Below are 21,493 nucleotides of genomic sequence, written 5' to 3'. Positions count from 1 at the left end.
TGGGTCGCAGTTATTTTTGCTTCCTGGTAGAAGTATTAATGCACTTATCAAAACATTTGTTTTAGGTTCGCTCTCACTGTGCAGAGGTGAAAGAAGCATGTTTTCCAGATAGCATGTGCTCTCCCAGAGGCTGGAAGATTAGCCACTCTGTAAATAAGCTAAGGGGGGTGGGGGGAGGAAAACAGCAGATATGCAGAACGAAGGAAAGATAAAAAAGAAAAAAGGTTGGACCCACTGAGCAGGTGTTGGGCAAATGTAAGACTTTATAAGCATTTCATTTATAGGTCTGTAATTGATTTTGACATGGAGGGAATTACGGTCAGGCTACTAACAGCTGTAAACATTCATCACATTTGAACTTTGCTGTTGGTGAGGAGGCAGATCCATATGTGTAACTTGCATTAAACACCTTTGACCTAATCATATCACCCACATGCAGCTGTTACACCTTATACAAGTGTCAGTGAAAATTAAACATCTGCATTAAAGGAAAAGAACAACCACCTGATTATGCATTTGAGGATGGCTGGATATTCAAGATGGATTTGCAATGATTTTATCATCAATATTATTTATTATAAGATGCATTTAGCAACATTTAGGTTATGATGAGTTATGACATATTGAGTAAAAATGACAAGAACAGTAAATCATTCAATAACATGCATGTAGAAAACAAATTTTCATTTTATATAGACGTGCAACAGTTGGGTTCTGGAAGTAAAAGTGCCTTACATTTTCTGGGTAGAGACATTGATTTTGAACAACAACTGAAAAACATTTAAAGGCAGACCTGCTATGAGCTCCGAGGTTGTTAATCAATGGTATATTCTTTTATTTGAAGCCATCATGAACTTTTTTAAAATCATATTTAACAGCTCAATCCCTTGTGAAAAACTACATTACCCATGATGCTAGGGGTGGGCGATATGATATTATTAATCCTTACTAATACTTCTGTAAGGAATGGTCTGAACGCACACACAGCTAACACCAGACTTCTTAAAGCCGTATAGACGGCCCTCCCCTAAAAACCTCCTGAGACCAGAAAAACATATATTTTGGGTTTTCGAGAGCCCTTGTCATTTGGAGGAACCCCACAGAAAAACCCCCCCTGACTTCATGCAGTAAATTCAAGGACATATCGCAAAGGATGACGGTTTTACGGTCGACTCGAAATAAAGACAATTTCCAGACTTTCCAAACCAAAGACTTTTACGACCCTGCATATCACGCACATTCCAAGGAAACGCGCTTTTTCTGTGCAGCTGTATCTAACAAAGAGAACCACACCTTTGAATTAGAAACGAGTTTTAAAAAGGGAACAAAGTGTACTGTGTCTGCAAAATATACTCGAGAAAAGAAACACTATAGACAGATTATCTATACATGTATTAAGAAGTGTGTGTTTGTGACATTTATAAGCTGTTGCATTATTTTAAACCTATGAGTGTCGTAATCTTCCAGAATGTATAAGTTACCTGATCACTAGATGTTTAGTTCACCTGCTATTTGTGTCGTTTAGAATTTGAGGATCTGTTTATCAATGTATTTAACCCAGTAATATCCTCTGTGGTCACGTGTATTTTTGGTGCATATCAAAATATAAGTGTTTGGTTTCTTTAGAAAGCTAACCTTATGAAGAATATTATGGTTGAATGAAAATGATCCGCTTTATCAACCCGTGGTTACAATAACGGATAGAAACTTGCTTGCAATAATTTGTTTTATGTGATGAATAACTGACCAGATAATGTATGCGAAACACGCAGCTACGCAGGGCGGGGCTCCGCCCACAGAAACGCTTGCGATTGGACCACGCGCCAAAAAAGGTGGATCCCAAATCGGCTCCGTTAAAACGGATGCACAACCATGAAAGTTCGTGTTGGAGTAAAAACAACAGGAGGCCACGCACGCCTGCGAGTCTCTCGTTCTGCTCACGCTGCAAGCACTTCAGGCCTCGAACATCACGGCGAAGCAAAGCAACTAACACCAAGACTCAGTTAAACGACCAAAGAACTTTAACATTAAACTTCTAAGACCTGAATCGCCTTCCTGAAAGCACGACCAACCACTGAAGAGCAACCGCGTCACACGACCAATCCGCACGCGATCCGTCTCAAGCTGAGCAAAGAACGGACTTCACCTTTGAAGAAAGCCTGAACTGAGTTCGATCGAAACAACGCAAAAGACAAAGTAAGGCAAAATCTCTTTACTGACTGAAACCGGGATTCCTCTCTGTTGCTGTTTAAATATAGCATGGTTCTGTCTATGAGTTTCCTCAGGTTGAAAACTAGCATTAGAAATGAAGACTCTCTTCAGAGCATAACAACCCATTGCAACGAATATGTGTGTTTGTCTGTTTATGTTGTCTAGTTAATGTTGTGTTAGAATAGTGAATAAAACTTTGACTTTATTAAGAAATCTTTGTCTGTGTTATGTGATTTAACATGTCGTAACTATTTGCCAAAAAGATCGCGTTTTACCTACGCTCAGGAGCTAATTAAATTAACTCAATTTAACTATTTGATTTATTTTAATCGTTGGCCACGAATGAAATAAACAACGTGTTAAAAGATAACTTGCTGTTATTAATGCTTGCTGGACAAGTCGTTAACAAGGCATAAGTTGTACATTCTGATTAATAACAATTAATCATATGAAGATCAACTCTTAAGAGTGATTCCCTAAAAGCTAAATAATAAAATAAATATTTTTGTAGGATTCATTTTCTACACTTCGAAATGTGGATTTAAAAAACTAAACCAGAGAAAGTATAATCCTTTGAAACTATTAAATAACACATTATCATTATACATATAAAAAAAACATAGATAAATAATATATTATATACTATCAAATACTCTGACTATATTATTCAGTCCTAGTGTACAGCAAGTTCTTCATTATGTCAGATATATAGAAGCATAGCTTTTTTAAATAAGAATGTTTTTTGTAAATGTAATGTATATGTAAATGACCTCTGGCTTTGGCTAAACCTTTGCATGTGACCTTTTGCATTTCTCATGGAAGGCCAAGTTGCTGCATACCAAATATGAATTTAAGTAAATGTAACACCGTTGCTCTAAATGAGCAATTGTGACATCTCATAAAAATCCTCAGTGGAGCTCATCCTATTTTCCATGATACGTGTCCTTTAAAACATAAGCGATGTTTCAGATGTTACCTGTGTGTTGGCTCCCAGTCTTAGACACATGCCTCCAGAGCCCGTGCCGTCACCCTGCTCAGAGGGGTTCAGGTGCCGACTGAACCGTGGCAGCGGGACGGCTGGATGACTGTCAGCAAGGAACATGTTGGAAGGTGCTGGTATGATAACAGCATTGGTCACGGGACCTGTTGGAGAGATGAGATGAATTAAAATATCAGTTCTCTATGAAAACTGTAGCAGTTTAGTAAAGGTTTGTGAATATTGAAATCCTGGAAGGAAAAGACTGTTTTAACACAAACCGTTTCCTCAGTCCTTGACATTTTTAATATTTTAAAATGTCATTTATGTCTACGATGGCAAAGCTGAATTTTCAATTTTCAATTGAGTCTTGGTGAGCAAAAGAGACTTCCAAAAACATATAGTCGGTGTATAAATATATATATATATAAATAACTTAACTTCAAATTCAATATATATACACTAGTCGACTATCCATCTAAAACCAGAAAATCTCAAAGTTCTTTCTACTTCAGTTTTCTCCCCTACTGAGTGGAATTGGATTGGAAGCTGAGGAGATAAAGCAGATAATCTTATACAACTCTGCACTCTGAGGCACTAAAGAGCTCTTCACCTCCCACTTACAATGTTGGACATTTTTATTTGCCCATTACTGTCAGTGTAGAACATACCAGCACCAATCACAGCAGCATCTGTGTGTCTGAAGCCCGTCTTTCACACGGACCGAAACACACTGGCAGGAGACAGTTTGTTTGCCTTCATAGAGCTGACGCAGTGTCTACACACTCTCAGGAGTATAACAGTTCACCTGAGATTAATTAACAGCGACCAGGTCCAACTAAGCTTCTGGCATCTGCTGTCTATTGTCCTCTATAAAAGAGCTAAACACAAATCATCTGCACCAGTGAACTACATTAGCTCAGGTACTAAACATCACCCTAAAGCAGACTGACGGATCAAAACAAAAGTTTGTGAAGACCAGATAATCATGTTCTTCAGCATGATTTGAGAATGATCTAAATAGCATTTCTTGCTTCACTGAAACAGGAACATCTGAGCTTTGGTACAAGGGAATTTTGATAAATAATAAGAAATAGAAAATATATTACACACTACTGTTCAAATGTTTAAGAAAAAACATAACACATTTATTCATCCAGAATCATAGCCCTTGGACCGAAGGATGTGATTGGATGAACATTTTATGGTTCTATTTTGCATCACAGAAATCATTTTAAAATATATTACAATATATATATATATATATATATATATATATATATATATATATATATATATATATATATATATTTTTTTTTTTTTTTTTTTTTTATCAGCATTAAATTCAGTAAAAATTTGAACTGAAAAATGTAAAAATAAAATATGAAAAATCCAAAATAGAAGCATTTTTTCAAAGATCTGTGGACCCCACTATACATCATCATTATATCAAACCCACAAGGTACACATATAAAATTCACCAAAATAAGCCAATTTAATAAGCCAAATATTAAATACTGTATATACAAACAAATATATTTTATAGCAAAATCCTAAAACTATTTCCATGAATTGCAGGTCTGCATTAGATTCTGACACAGATTTTCAATATGTTCGCTCTTTTGGACCTAATTTAGAGAAAATAGGATTCGTATTTAAATGCTGCATACAGTACATTGGTCTGATTTTTTTTTTTTAGACAATGAAACAAAAAACTGAACCACACCACGTAAAATCAGACATGCACCAGCAAGAGCTCAAAGTTTCCATAAAGGCCCAGAAAATGCCAGTGATTTTCCATCAGAAACAGATGAAGCCCCAGCAAACATAATTAAGGTAAGTATCCACACTTCAAAGACGCTGTGGAGAAACTGTTTTCAACAGCACAATTTTGCCCTGTCATCTTGATATCCTCTAAAGATTAATCATTGCATAATTTCACAGAAAGAGACAGACTGAGGAGATCTATCACACAGAAGAGTCTGTTGGCAGATTAGATTAGACTCATAAACTGTGTTGGCGTTTGATAGAAAAATTAAAAAATCAGCTCCATCACTCACACGAACTGAGTCATTCCAAACACTGATGACATCAAAAGTTAAAACTGGCCACACGGGAAGCATCTCGCCAAGCTGCAATTGTTTGTTAAGGGGTTTTCAGTTCCCCTTGCACAAGTCGCAGGACATCATTAGATTAAAAGACAACAATAAAATAATCATAATTAAAAAAAATATAATGTATGAGTGTGTGCCCATGTGGTCTAATTAAAAGCGCAATAGCTGGGTTGCTGTAAGCACAAAAACAGATATGGAGATCAACATCAGGCTGCGTTCATTCGCCTTCATTTTGTTTTGAAACCATTAAAAAAGCGACTTGACTCCTCTGTTTCCTCTGAAGCCTTTCGATTCAGAATTGTTGATTTATTGAGGCCAGTCAAATGAACACAAAGCCACTTCTGCAATCAGAGCTTCCGAGGTGGCCCTGCGCTTTCCGCGAAAAAGAAAAGACGGTGATAAATAGGTTTTTTGCAGAGCAGCGGCTCAGTGAACTGTGCCTACATTAATCCGTTTCTGAACGATGCCAAAACAATTATGATAAAACAGGTAAGCAGTGATGCAGTGGCAGACACCCGCAGGGTGAGCTGGTCCTCTCGGCAGTGCAGACTTGGCAGGAGACACATGTCGCTCCTCTCCAAACGCAATTAAATTATATGGGTTTTTTTCAACCTGGATCAGAACTGCTGAGAAAGGATCCAGAGCCCATGTTTTACACAAGCCCTCTTTCAGGACTACAATACCACCACCTTGCTTGTGGAACTAATGCGTCCACTAACTAGGCCCAGATGGAAACTGCTGATTTTTTTTGCATTTTCTGCACCTTTTACGGAAAAGTCTGTAGAATTATGTGGAATGGGTTTAAATAAGAAAAAATGTGTTGAATGGTGCATGCTGCAATGAAACTGTTATGTAGACAATAATATATATATATATACACGTGAAAGACATCATGTCACTCAGGCAAGTCATTCTGTAAAATATTAGACTGTACTTCATTATTTTTACCTTACCTGTTAGTGGTCTTAATTATGTAATGTATAAGTTTAAATAAATATTTTATAAAACAAGTTAATAATATAATTATATTTCAACAAAAAAATATATATAATTTAGAAGTTAATTTAAAAACAATTTATTTGTTTGCATACATTTTGCTTTTAAATTTGAATGCTGATTATTATATTTAAAAATAAATAGTAATTGACTTTAAGTTTGGCCTGTGTTGTTAATTGTAACCTAAGTATTTGATCCCCTATCAATCAGCAAGATTTCTGGCTCCCAGGTGTCTTTCATACAGGTAAGGAGCTGAGATTAGGAGCACTCCCTTTAAGAGAGTTACCTTTATAAAAGACATCTGTCCACAGAAGCAATCAATCAGATTCCAAACTCTCCACCATGCCCAAGACCAAAGAGCTGTCCAAGGATGTCAGGGACAAGATTGTAGACCTACACGAGGCTGCAATGGGCTACAAGACCATCGCCAAGCAGCTTGGTGAGAAGGTGACAACAGTTGGTGCGATTATTCAGAAATAGAAGAAACAAAAAATAACTGTCAATCTCCCTCGGTCTGGGGCTCCATGCAAGATCTCACCTCGTGGAGTTTCAATGATCATGAGAACGGTGAGGAATCAGCCCAGAACTACACGGGAGGATCTAGTCAATGATCTCAAGGCAGCTGGGACCATAGTCACCAAGAAAACAATTAGTAACACACTACGCCATGAAGGACTGAAATCCTGCAGCGCCCGCAAGGTCCCCCTGCTCAAGAAAGCACATGTACAGACCCATCTGAAGTTTGCCAATGATTCAGAGGAGAACTGGGTGAAAGTGTTGTGGTCAGATGAGACCAAAATCCAGCTCTTTGGCATCAACTCAACTCGCCATGTTTGGAGGAGGAGGAATTCTGCCTATGACCCCAAGAACACCATCCCCACCGTCAAACATGGAGGAGGAAACATTATGCTTTAGGCGGGTTTTTCTGCTAAGGGGACAGGACAACTGCACCGCATCAAAGGGACGATGGACGGGGCCATGTACCGTCAGGGCCAGGGCATTGAAAATGGGTCGTGGAAGGTATTCCAGCATGACAATGACCCAAAACACACGGCCAAGGCAACAAAGGAGTGGCTCAAGAAGAAGCACATTATGGTCCTGGAGTGGCCTAGCCAGTCTCCAGACCTTAATCCCATAGAAAATCTGTGGAGGGAGCTGAAGGTTCGGGTTGCCAAACGCCAGCCTCAAAACCTTAATGACCAAGAGAGGATCTGCAAAGAGGAGTGGGACAAAATCCCTCCTGAGATGTGTGCAAACCTGGTAGCCAACTACAAGAAACGTCTGACCTCTGTGATTGCCAACAAGGGTTTTGCCACCAAGTACTAAGTCATATTTTGCGAAGGGGTCAAATACTTATTTGACTCATTAAAATGCAAATCAACATAACTTTTTTGAAATGCGTTTTTCTGGAATTGTGTTGTTGTTATTCTGTCTCTCACTGTTACAACAAACCTACCATTAAAATTATAGACTGATCATTTCTTAGTGGCCAAACGTACAAAATCAGCAGGGGATCAAATATTTTTTTTTCCCACTCTGTGTGTGCGCGCGCGTTTTTGTGACAAATGAGGACATAAATTTGTATAATGACACAGGTATTACAAGGTGAAGGTGACTTTTCAGGACATTGACCCATGTCCCCACTTTTCAAAACGCTTATAAATCATACAGAGTGAGTTTTTTGGGGAGAAAGTTGAAATGCACAGTCTCCTGTGAGGGCTAAGTTTAGGTAGGTGTAGGACAGTACAGTACGGTACAGTTTGTACAGTATAAAAAACCATTACGCATATGGGATGTCCCCACTTTCACAAAAACAAACGTGTGTGTGTGTGTATATATATATATATATATATATATATATATATAATATATACTGTATATTATTTAGAAAATCGCAATATATATACTGTGATTTTCTAAATGAGTTTTGAGATTGGATTTATAGATGTATTTATGACTAATCACACCATATCAGTCACAATTTCATTCATTAAAAACTGTGCATTAAATGTGTTCATTTTAATTTTAACACATTATGCTCTCCATAATTAATTGCACAAAATTAACAAATTAACTAAAAATGTGTACACATAAAATTAAAAATACAAATGGAAGCTTTTTCACTTGTGGACCCCATTATAGGCGACCCATAACATTTATCTAAATCAAAGAATTTAATAACTTAATAAAAGGGACTGGGATGTTTATAACTTTATGAATGATGGCATTCAAACTGAATGAAAATCTATGGGTGCAGATTCCACATCAGTCTGCTAATAAGTACATAACAAATGAATGCAATGAATTTCACTAGCCTACAGAAACTCGTCAGAAGGTGCACATGTGAAGAAATGAGTTTGATGGCATGACAGCAGTCATCTCCAATTTAATAATGACAAATATTTCAAATCAAGTAAATCCCCTTTGAAAGACCCCTGTGAAAACGTTTGGCATATTTTCAACACAGCGAAGCTCCAAGATTGTTTGGTTTTTCATATTTTCAGGAACACAAGAATATTTCATTCAGATGGGATTTGGGAAATTATTGATTCCCTTCAAATTTGAATTATTCATTTGTTCGAGACTTTGATTTATATTTAGTCCCGGTTTGCATCTCTTGAGTGTTTGAGTAATCAAAAGGGGAAACTGTGATGACCTCCAAAAGCTTTTCTGAGTGACTGTAAAACAAATGCAAAAATCACAGACACCACACAATAAAATAAAGATTACAGTATGTGTGTGTGTTTGGCACATTTATGCACATACACAGAGAGAAAGTCAGGATCTAAAGATGAAATGAATAATTTTCAGCTTGAGATTTTGCTGGCAAGTTCAATTAACACCGGATTAATATTTCAAAATAACAATACTACAGATGAAAAAGATGGTTTGGTGCATCCCACATCTTGTGTCACGCTGTATTATGTTCAATGTCACTCTTCTGGATCAAGGCTAAAAGATAACATGCATGCAGGAGTTATTTCAAATCAAGCAGTGACTTACAGGGGGAACCGGGCTGATACTTATTATTTTGGTGGAGTATACGGGAGGCATAACATGAATGTTAATGAGGGTTTTAAGGGACCTCCTGTAGTAAAATTAAGGACGCCTGCGGGTGGATTTACAGCACTCAAACATGGAAATGGTGAGGGAACCCCACTAGTTACAGCTATATCATAACTAGTTACCTTGCTGGGGACTACTTTCAGGCGCTGCATAATATCATTAACGCCTGCTGCATCCATGGTACAGAAGCAAAGTTCCTTGATTATTACGCCGGAATGAGAGCATAGTTCCTAGCCATATCAGCTTAAAAAAAAAATTGCAGCTTTTCATTTTCCGTCGGTCTTAGTACATGATGTAACTACAGAAGAGTCAAGCTTTAAATATGAAAAATATCAATACTCTTTGGTCATTTTTGATGACTAAATGCTAATGGTCTAATCAGATTCAATGATCTTTGCTAAGCTAAGCTAAAAGTGCTACCGCCAGACCGGGAGATCAGCTGAATGGATTCAAAAATGGTAAAACTCAATGGTTTAACTCTAGGGTAGTTGTACAATGAGCCTATTTTCAAAAAAAGTGGAGTGTTCCTTTGAAGGTGCTGTATGTAGGATTGACACCTAGCGATTGAACTAAGTATTGCAGTCCAAATTCAAAATATTGGATTAACGACACCAACAGAAACGAATGCACATGACGATGAATGAAATTAAATAAGCTGTGTTTTCCGCCAACTGGCAACCCGGGGTGCCAGAATACAATTGGGTAAACTGGCAGTGGGCGGGTTTCACAAACCATAACGAACACAGACATTTCAGGCCAGAATGCACATTTGCAAAGGAGAATAACTGACTGTACCATTGTTTTTCAGATAAACAAGTATGTTAACTTGGCATGTTTCTTAAATATCTGAAAACATATTACGGTATTTTTATGCTTTAGTAGAGTCAAAATCCTACATACAGCACCTTTAAGAAAACTAAACTATCGGTATCGACAGATTTCATTCTGAATAATCGGTATCGGCAGATAAAAATTTAGCATCAGTGTATATATACAGTACTAGTTTCCATAAAATTAAAAGAAAATAGACTAATGTTTTAAGCTTTAAAAAAGACAGGTTTATTGTAATTTAAAATGTTTAATTTAGTATTTAATATTATTGTTATTTTAGTTTTATAGTATTTTAGAATACTGAAGATGACCAATAGAATGAAGCATTTGATAGTTTTTTAATCAGTGGGATTTAACTCATTTATCTAATATAGAATACGCTTCATTATTTATAAAACATAACGTTAATATTACGACTTACAGGCTATTTGCACAGAATGCCCCGAATGCATGAACATGTCTGCGCGGCTCTGAATGAACTCCTTTGTTGACACGTTCTTCAGGCAACATGTAGGAACATGGCAACCATACTCTAAAAATTCACAACGTTTTATTATAATAGTGTTCTCATAATGTTATGTATATGACAGTCCCAGTCATAGTCATTAATATTATGCATTGTTGTTTGTGCTGCTCTCGCTGCGTGTTGATAATCAATGTACAACGCACTTTAAACACTTTACTTCAGCGCGATGCATTTTATGCGAGATAAATAATACACAATATATAATCCAGCTGCCATGTTTTGAAATCACTTATACCCCACTTGATTGAAAAAAATCCAGTCTTTTACTCTGCCTCTGTCATTGAGTCTGGTTAAAGTTTTAAATCCTTGCCGCCAAGATGCTTCTCTGTCGGTCACGGATAATGGAAAGTGAAACTTAACTTAAATCTATAGGGGTGGTTGGATTTATTCACGCACGTTAAAATATTTATTTAAAGCTTCTTTCCTTTCAGATTCTTATTTACAGCATTATCATAATAGGCTATATATTATCTTATTGGGAGAAAACCAGTAGTTCTATGTGAAATCAGACATTTGAGCACCCTCATATAGCCAAAATGGCATGATCCTAACACCCCGCGAATATTTGACTGTGAGATTGGGAATCGAATCAGGCTCCTCATACTGAAGCATCGAATCGTCGACTATTCGGGGTCACCCCTAGTCTTTATGTTCCAAGTTACAATACAACACATATCCAAAACTTGAAAATTATCCCCAAAAAATTAAATAAAAAAAATTTTAGTTTTCAGAATCATGAAAATTTATTTGTGTTTTTTCTCATTTGTTAGTTTATATTTTTATTTAATTTAACAAAACTCTTTGTTTATTAATGATAACCCTGCATGAAAAGCTCCATAAAGTATCATGCTATAAGTGACTCGTATGTTATAATAAAGAAAATATTACAAGCAGCACCATAGCAGGGCTCTGAAGACGTGAACTGATTCAGCCCCATTTATGAAGCATTTCGTGAATTATACACACCACTGAAAACATGATGGCAATGTCTGCTGATGGCCTTGTAATAATGCATTGCATTATGTTACTAGCCATTCAGCCGTGCAGTCTGTTCATTCTCATCTGCTCAAACACAGCTTTTAAGAAAAACACCTGGAAGCAGGTTGGTTGAACAAAGCGTGACAAGGCATCATGGAAGTAATGCCATAAACGTCTGTCTCGGGGGAAAGAACCAGACTGGAAGTGACATTTCTAAGATTTTTCGCAGGTTGTCATTCAGTGAAATGACAGAGAAATATACCACTGCCACAAAAGTGGGAACGTTTTTATAACATTTTAAACCCCATCAAATGCCGGCCGGTGAAGAGTAAGCAACCTCCACAAAACTGCTTATGCTCTCTAGTTTTGAAGAATCAAGATAAATGCGCCAATTTCTGTTCTGTTTTTGTTTTTTTCTCATTGACAAGGGAGTTGAATAATGCATTCACATCAGGAGGAATCTCAAGTAGAAAAATAATAATTTTTATTTGTGTGTGTGTGTGTGTGTAATAGAGGGAGGGATGAGAGATAATGAAAGATATGCACATCCATGTAATATGCTTCAATCAGTCTAACGCAGAGTTGTTTTTGTTGTGCTAATAAATGCAATCTGCTAAGTGAAATAAAGTATTTGGAAAACAAATAGCTAATGAATAATCATGAACTCAGGAAAAGTAGGGAGAAATCAGCTCCAAATAAGAATAAATACACACTTATCACAACTTTTGGGCAAGTCGGTACTTAATATGATAAAATGATAAAATGACGAAATGCTGATTATAATCATTCAATACCAAAATGCATTGGTAAAAAAAGATTCTATTTGTAACAAATTAGTTAACTACATTAGTTAACATGAACGATACTACAGCATTTATTAATCTTAGTTAATTTCAACATTTGCTAATACTAAAACCAAGCTCATCTTTTAAAGGGATAGTTCACCCAAAAATAAAAATTCGGGCATTTTCTCAGATTCAAGTTGTTCCAAACCTGTATGAGTCTATTCTGTGACACACAAAAGACAAAGAAAAGATTTAGAATGTTGGTAACCAAATAGTTTCTGGCCTCCACTGATTTTTCATAGTATTTATTTTCATTTATGGGGACCAGCAGCTATTTGGTTACCCACATTCTTCAAAATATCTTTTGTGTGTGTGTGTGTGTGTGTTTTTAACAGAAAAAAAACTCAGGTCTGGAACAACTTGGGGAAATAGTGAAACTATCCCTTTAACATTTGTTAATGCACTATGAACTAAAGCAAGCAATAAATAACTAAGAAATGCTGTAAAAAGGATATTGTTCAATGTTAGTTCTTATTAGCATTAACTAATGTTAGCAAATGAGACCTAACTATGAAGTGCTACGATAAAATATAATTTTTTACCTAAAATGTGTGTGTGTGCTATGCATCAGTATCATGTTATCATCTAAGCAACATGCTAACACTAACCTCCACTGAATCAAATGTGATGCGCTTCGCCTGAGCAGCATAATTTGTTCTAAATCGTTCACTTAATTTCTTTGTCAGTTAGATGCTGTGTTAAAAGGCAGCTCACTAGGTTTTGGAGCAATAAACACTCCAGAATTAAACTCCACTGAGTCATGAAATGTAGTTTGTGAGCTGCGTACTTAGGCGAAAGTATTATTCTTTGTTGTGGGCAATCAGGGCCGGCTAATTATCTCCCACTCAATCATGGCAATTGATTCACGGGATACTGGCTCCATTCCTAGAATTACACTAATGGTGCAGGCTACTCCGACACGCGGTCATAAATCGTGTGTGCCGGCTTCTCGGGTCACATAACGCGGCGGTTGGGAGTGACGGGGAAAAACGCAAAGAGGTGGGTAACATGCACACTCTGCCAGCACACTGCAGAGACTCCTGGCATGATGGCACCCCAGAGGGAATGGATGTAAAATTTGTGGCCGGAATTCTGCCAAATGTCCAAGAGGCTTCCTTCCCAAAGGCTTTGAGCTTTTTCTGTAATCTTGCTTTTGGACCAAACCTGATTTGAATGGTACTTTTCACACCACATTTCTGTTACTACTATAGCAGCCCTTTGACATGACTCCTTAAAGGAATACTCCACTTGGCACAATTCAATGGATTCAAAAACGGTAAAACTCAACTGTTTAACTCTAGGGGAGTTGTAAAATTAGCCTATTTTTTTTGTGTGTTCCTTTAAAATCTTTATATATATATATATATATATATATATATATATATATATATATATATATATATATATATATATATATATATATATATATATATACAGTGCCCTCCATAAGTATTGGAACAGTAAAGACAAAATTGCTCTGTTGGCTGTGGAGTCAAGACATTTGCAAATATGATTAAAAGATGAATATGAGACAAAACTACAGAATGTCACATTTTATTATTAGCCGTTTCAACACATACATGTTTTACCAAATAAAAAGAACAGCACTTTTAGAGTTCATCCCACTCATTGATGTGAGTATAAGTATTGGGACGGTTGAACATAAGGCAGATATAAAAGATTAAATTTTAGAGACTTTGAGAGGCTTTTCTCTCAAAGTCAGATCTCTCGTCTTCATCCTGGTTTGTGTGTGTCATCATCGAATGCAAGATTCAGAATACAGAAGTAATGGATATAACTGATACGACACATTCCCTGCTTTTAATATCTGAAGAATTAATGCAACAGGACACAGCTGATCACTTAGAAAGACCTGTGAGGCAACTGCTCCAATACTTATGCTCACATCAGATAGAGGGATGAAACTCTAAAAGTGCTGAACTTCTTAGCTGGTAAAACATCTATGTGTTGAAATGGCTAATAAAACAATGTGACTGTAGTAGTGAGTGGGGCGGGGCCGAGAGCCGTGGGAGCGGAACGAGGCCGGTGGAGTGAATGATAATGAGCGGCACCTGCGCCACTCACCGGTCTCGAGTCCCACGGAGGAGCTCCGGAAGGATAAAAGGAGGAGTGATGACAGTGGAAGACGAGAGAGGACCAGGCCTGGACTTTATTTTGTGTTTTGTGTGCGGCCGTCATCCGTGAGGGCCTGCCGCTTTACTTTTGTGTTTCTTTATTTTGGGTTATTAAATTCTTTAAATGTTTGCCGGTTCCCGCCTCCTTCTTCCCGACCTACGAACTTTGTTACAGTGACATTCTGTAGTTTTGTCTCATATTCATCTTTTAATCATATTTGCAAATGTCTTGACTCCACAGCCAACAGAGCAATTTTGTCTTTACTGTTCAAATACTTTTGGAAGGTATATATATATATATATATATATATATACAGTGATATATTTAAATATTTTTCATAAATTGATAGTTTTTCATGTTAGAAATAGGGAAATAACACCTAAGGAATGGCAAAAAGCCTAATGATGCACCATTTAAAAAACAAACCAAAAAAAATATATTTTTAACTGAAAACAAAACCAAGAACATAAATAACATTTAATAATAAATTAATCACATTAGTTAATAATCAACACTTAAAAAAACTGAGTTGCATATAAACTATCAAGTTGAAATATATGTTTACATACATTTATAAAACAGTTCTCTCTAGTTCTTGAATCTGATTGGCTGATTGCCTTTTCCAGCAGTGCGATATTCTACTGATAACAGCATTTCAACCGTTCCACCATTTGTATCTGTTTGCGGTATTTTTCATATTCTGTCATGGCTGACACCCAAATCCACTATCATTTTTCAAATAATACTGTTTTTGTGTCATGGAATGTAGTTTTAAGAGTTTTAGGTGAGAATTTAGATGTTTAGAATTCAAATATGTGGTTTGTTAATAAAGATAATATCTATTTGAAAATTTGCTTCGACATTTTCAGAGATGTGAGCTTTTAATACAGTACTGCAATGAGCTTTCAAATAAACAACTCAACATTCCTTCGTTACTAGTTCTAAATTCGTTTTCGAATTAGTAACGGAGGCTTCGGCTCAGCTGTTAAACTGTCAGCTTGAGATTTGAATGTATGGCGGAAGGAAATAGTTTTGTAAAAAAGAAAGTTTTTAAAGGCATTCTGTTGTTCTCGCTTTTTTTATTGACACACTTCTGCCGTCGAACTGTTGTATAAATGCAATATCAGGCGAGTAGCCGTATGATATGGCTGTATAGCATGCTATGATTACCTGGTGCCTCGTGCCTTCATCGGAATCACAGCCGTGCTGATATACAGCCATATCACACTGCTACTCGTCTGATATTGCTCATAACAGCAAAATGCTTTATCAATTTGTAAATGTAAATATCTAGTGTATATATCTAGAATATCTAACACTTCCATTACTTTTTTTTCATTCATCTATTAAAAAATAGTTGAAGGTTTGAATGGCTCTGCTCCCAACAACTAGACTTTAATCATTTTTACTGATCACACTGAAAAAAAAAAAAAAGGGTGATGCTCTTCATCAGTATTTTTGTCTCATTTTCCAGCGCAAATGTCTACATACTCTTAAATCAAAACAAGAGTATGTAGACATCAAAGCAAAATGACATGAGAAATGTTGTTTTCTGTGAAATTGATCAAAATGAAATGAGTTTATGCATAAAACAATAACACATATTTGCCAGTGGTCTCGAAAAATTAACTTAATTCAAAGGGAAAACATTTTCATTCCCAATTGACCTTTGTTTGTTTTTGATTTAAGCATAAGAAAACAAGACTTCATATCTTCATTCTGCATATGAAGTAAATGTATACTCATTTAAGGATGTTTAGATGTTTGTACTGGAAAACAAGGCAAAAATACTGAGCAAAATACTCATTTTTTGCAGTGCATGCAGCATTTAATGCCTTGACTTTATGAAATTAAGATTTTCTGTTCTTTTTAATGATTTATTTTGGACTGCAATCATGAGGCAAGTTTTCACAAGGATGATAGGTGTTAGACAACCTTTTATGTGTAAATTATGAGTAAAATAAATAAATAAACACTGTGTGTGCTGCTTTTGTTTCATGTTGTATTTCAGATTTGAAAGATGGGGCAAATTCATTTTCACAGCACTGTATTCTTTTATAGCCAACTGCATCAGAATGACAGGCGCTTAAAATTTTTTTTGCACTAATCTGGTCTATAATTGACAACTGTTCAACATATATTTAAGACACATATATCACCAGGTCAAGAAACGTGATTTGAGGCCGTGTCTAATAAAATCCGTAAAGTCCATCCCATCTGATAATCCAGCGGAAACGGCCAAACCTGATTGAAACGGCCAGCGAGCAGGAGACGGGAGGGGGATGGAGTGATTCTGACATCTCCATTTGATTTTCAGCCGTCTGAGTGTTCTCTGAACCCTTTTTTCTTTCAGAGTGCTCGTGTCTTTAGGTCAGATGGGATTAAGAGATTAGAGGAGTAGTAGTTAATTGCCAGTGCGGAGTAATTAACACAGTGGTCAACAAATCTGACCTCTTCTGCCTGACATAATGACTTTTGAACTCGATGTCTGGGGAGAAACTAAAACACAACTTTCAGTCGTGTGACAGTTATTCTGAACTGATTTCAAAACAGTCTTGCTTTTCCAGCTACTTTTTCCAACTAAGTGGTGCCGCATGATATAACTCTACATTATGGTTCTTAAAGTCATGTGGTATTTGCATGCAACTTTACAGCTGAGGACTTTTATAAAAGTTGTGTTTCGCTTTTATTCTTAATGTTTCTTCATGATATTTGACATGCTGAATAAGAAAATCACATTATGTTTTGTGTATTAACGGTGCTAATGAAAACTAAAAAAAAAACAAAAAAGCAGCTGATCTGTTATTACTCATGCATAAAAATGGCATAATACTCAGTTAACAACAGTTAGTACAAAAACTGCACTACAACAATCTGCACTAAACCAATGCTTCATTATTATTGCTACAAGTTCTAAAATTGACGCTATGTTTAATAATAATTAGCACCACAAAAGCCTATCTTTTAAAAATCTGTTTTTAAAGACTTTTTAATATTTTGGAAGAACCCGCTTATGCTCACCGAGGCTGCATTCATTTGACCAATAATACAGAAAAAAAGCATTAATATTGTGAAATACTATTACAATTTAAAATAATGGATTTTTATTTGAATATATTGTAAAAAAAATTATTCCTGTGATGCATGTCTTCAGTGTCAAAATCTCAGACCCCAAATTTTTGAATGTTAGTGTGTACATGGTGGAAAAACAGATGAAAGTGGAAGAGAAAATAAAAGTGCACTACCCAAGCTGTCCAAACATGAACACACTAAATATTTCAATTGAAGTCATAAGCAAATAGTTTTTCATCAAGTTGTTTGACAGATTGCTTGCACTGTTTAATGAGGTTGAAACTAATTTATCGGCAGGACACTACATTTTGCTGTAATATTCTCTTCTGTAAGTGATATAAATTCAAAGTAATGTGTTTCCATTATGCAAAATAGCACAACTTAACAGCAAGTGAGCAATTAAATGTCATAGCCTTCACATACTTCAAATGAACACTCACTGAAGCCACTAACCTGGCAAAAAGCTTGGCAAATCCAGTAATTACTAGACTCAACCTGGTAGCTTGTAATCAGAACATTGTTTCCTGGCAGACTTATAAAAAAACCCTGGGCACTCTTACTCTCAGGAATTGTCAGCCAATCAAGGTCTTTTCAGAGTGTATAGAGCATCAGAAACTCCTTGTCAAAAGTCACATCAAACAACCAGGGGCAGCTGAATCTGTTGGAGTAACTTTTGCCATAGAACATTCTCTTTAACTTATTACAGAGAAATCCCCATGGAGCACCCTAAGATAAGTGCCTCGCTCAAGGGCACAACAGTGAGTCTCATGGCTCGCTCCTTGCTGGTGTCGAACCAGCAGCCCTTTCAGTTTCCTCCTGTGCCTTAACCACCACAACATCCCACCCTCACAAAAGTAAGGTCAAGAATAAAGGTTAAATAAAAAAATCCTGCGTTACAGACTGTATCTTTGTCTAGGGCTAGGCAGTGAACAATATCATAGCGATAGCACTATAATTTATGTCATTAACAATGATAAGTTCTGGACATTTTTCCTCAATCTATACAGCTGATCACAACGCAGAAATAAACACAACAACAGTGAGTCAGTGCATGTAGCTAATGAGTCTGCATGTTCTGCGTGTCTCTGTGTGAACAAATGGTGTAGTTTCATCTACTATCCAAAAAACCCAAACACACATGATGCTTACAATGTTTTCACCATCTGCTGTTTCAATATATGAGACATGAACACACAAACTTCATCTCCAGAGCTGCTCTCAGAGTCACCTCACCAGCTTTACACCATTTCATTTGAGAAAAAAACGACCAAACATACACTGAAACTTAAAGATCTTCATGACAAACCGCCAAAATAAAAGTTATTATTATTATAAGAAATTATGACAGAAATATATTACTATTATGTACTAAAATGTACTTCTCAATATAATAATATTACTATTATTTTTAAGGAATATCAAACCACCAAGATATTTTTACATCCAATTTATACAGTTTTGTTGTAACACCATTTTGATGATTACTTTGTATTAAATATTAAATCAAAGAATACAGAAAAAAAGACTGAAAACTCAGAATTTAGTAGAAAATAAATCATTTCATGGACCCCAAAATTAAAAGACAGGTCCTCGGCAGAGTTTAACTGTGAGCAAACAAGTTACTTTCTTTTTACATTTACATTCATTCTAAAGGTCAAAAAAACAAAACATATGGAAAGCATTTCCCCATTGATGGTAAATGAATCTTGATAAATATTGATATTGGGGAAGTCGTGGCCTAATGGTTAGAGAGTCGGACTCGTAATCCAAAGGTTGCGGGTTCGAGTCTCCGGCCGGCAGAGATTGTAGGTGGGGGGAGTGAATGTCCAGCGCTCTCTCCACCCTCAATACCACGACTGAGGTGCCCTTGAGCAAGGCACCGAACCCCCAACTGCTCCCAGGGCGCCGCAGCATAAATGGCTGCCCACTGCTCCGGGTGTGTGTTCACGGTGTGTGTGTTCACTGTTGTGTGTGTGCACGTTGGATGGGTTAAATGCAGAGCACGAATTCCGAGTATGGGTCACCATACTTGGCAGTATGTCAAATAAGATAAGATATCGTATGATATAGAAAGAAATATCATGATAATATTTTTGGCCATATGGCTGAGCCCTATCGTCAATTTCTGAGCTTCCTTAAGAGGGACTTAATATTAGGCTGTACATAAAGTAAACTGAACAATTATGCCCTTCAGCCTTCTGAACACGAAATGTCTGTAAATGACACTTCAGTTCTGGCCATTTTGGCTGAGGCATTTGTTTGGGTCGCTCTCCTTTTGCTCTGTCATTTGACAGGCCGCCTGCTGGCTTTAATGAAGACAGATAAAAGGAGGAGAGGGGGTATCAGCTGCGTCTGGGGATGAGGCGTGAAACTGGGTTTAATTGCCTCCATGATCAAGAGCCTTAAGGAGAGATTCATTGCCCCTCGTCCAGCTACAGCGAGTACACAGAACCCACTTCACTCAGAGGCGCATCTCCTTGTGAAGTTAAGAGACAAGCTTGTACCCTGTCCTGGTTGTCAACAGACCCAGGAGAGTGGATTTCTGTCACAAACTCAAAGAGAGTCATGATGTGCAAGACTGAAAGAAATACAATTTATGGCCAAATACAACAGAAATACTAGAAATGAACAATTTCTACCAATATTAACACTTCTTGTTTCTTACAATGTTTTAGACTTAAATTTCAAGTTTACTGAAAAAAGGCAGCATCTAAATCAGCGTTTCAAATTCATACAGTAATAGAGATATAGAGATAGTACCAGTTTATTTTCCAATAAAAGGTGACATTTTGGTTCCAGTAAAATAGGTTTGACCTATATGTGTGTGTGCGTGTGTGTATGTGTGTATGTGTGTGTATATATATATATATAACGTTAACGTGTTGTATCATGCTACATCTAAAATTTTTAACGCGTTAATATTTTTTAAACGCAAAAGTAATTTTCAATACTATTTAGGGCAGATAGGGTGGATTTATGCACATTGGGATGCAGGGATTGTGTGATTATAAGGCGCCGGGCTCGACAAAAGTGTGAAACAACTCAAAAACAACTATTAAAAAAGGTTCAAACGTTCACTGATGCTTCAGAAGGAAACACGATACATTAAGAGCCAGGGGTGAAAACTTTTGAACAGGATTAAGATGTCCACATTTTTCTTATTTTGTAGAAATATATATATTTTATATATTATATATATATTTTCCCCCATTTAGTACTGCCCTTTGGAAGCAACAGAAGATACTTGCATGTTTCCCAGAAGACAAAATAAGCACAATTTACCTTGATCTTCAAATTCAAAAAGTTTTCAGCCCCCGGCTTCTGGAGCATAAGTGAATGTTTGAACCTTTCTTTTTTGGTAGTTGTTTTTGAGTCCCTCAATCATCCTCAGTGTGAAAAGATGGATCTCAAAATCATACAGTCACTGCTGGAAAGGGTTCAAATATGCAAAAGATGTTGGAAAACTGAAGATTCTGCAGGACTTGGAGGATTTTTCTGAAGAACAGTGCTCTGTTTAACTGTTCAGAACAAACAAGGGACTCATGAACAACCATCACAAAACAAAAAAAGTTTTACTCTCTATAGTCGTAGATCATCCAGGTAACCACACACAGTATTAAGAACCAAGGGTTCCCAAACTTTTGAATGGGGTTATTTTAATTATTTCAGCTATTTTTTTGTCTTGTGGACCAAATGTAAACATCTTTTATGTAAAATATCTTATTCAGGACAGTACTAAAAA

General features: G+C 36.5%; 1 protein-coding gene across 1 annotated transcript in view; it reads right to left on the bottom strand.

The window, feature by feature from the left end:
• Positions 1-21,493, bottom strand: part of LOC306857211 (WD repeat-containing protein 18-like) — an 80,166-nt gene that overhangs the window by 7,317 nt on the left and 51,356 nt on the right. Inside the window, exon 8 of the mRNA XM_079397019.1 lies at positions 3,188-3,354. Within this exon, the coding sequence (XP_079253145.1) occupies positions 3,188-3,354 (167 nt within the window). The remainder of the gene's footprint in view (positions 1-3,187; positions 3,355-21,493) is intronic.

Source organism: Barbus barbus (genome assembly GCF_936440315.1).
Source record: "Barbus barbus genome assembly, chromosome: 37".
In the NCBI taxonomy this organism is placed as follows: domain Eukaryota; kingdom Metazoa; phylum Chordata; class Actinopteri; order Cypriniformes; family Cyprinidae; genus Barbus; species Barbus barbus.
This window is presented reverse-complemented; position numbering and strand designations above follow the sequence as displayed.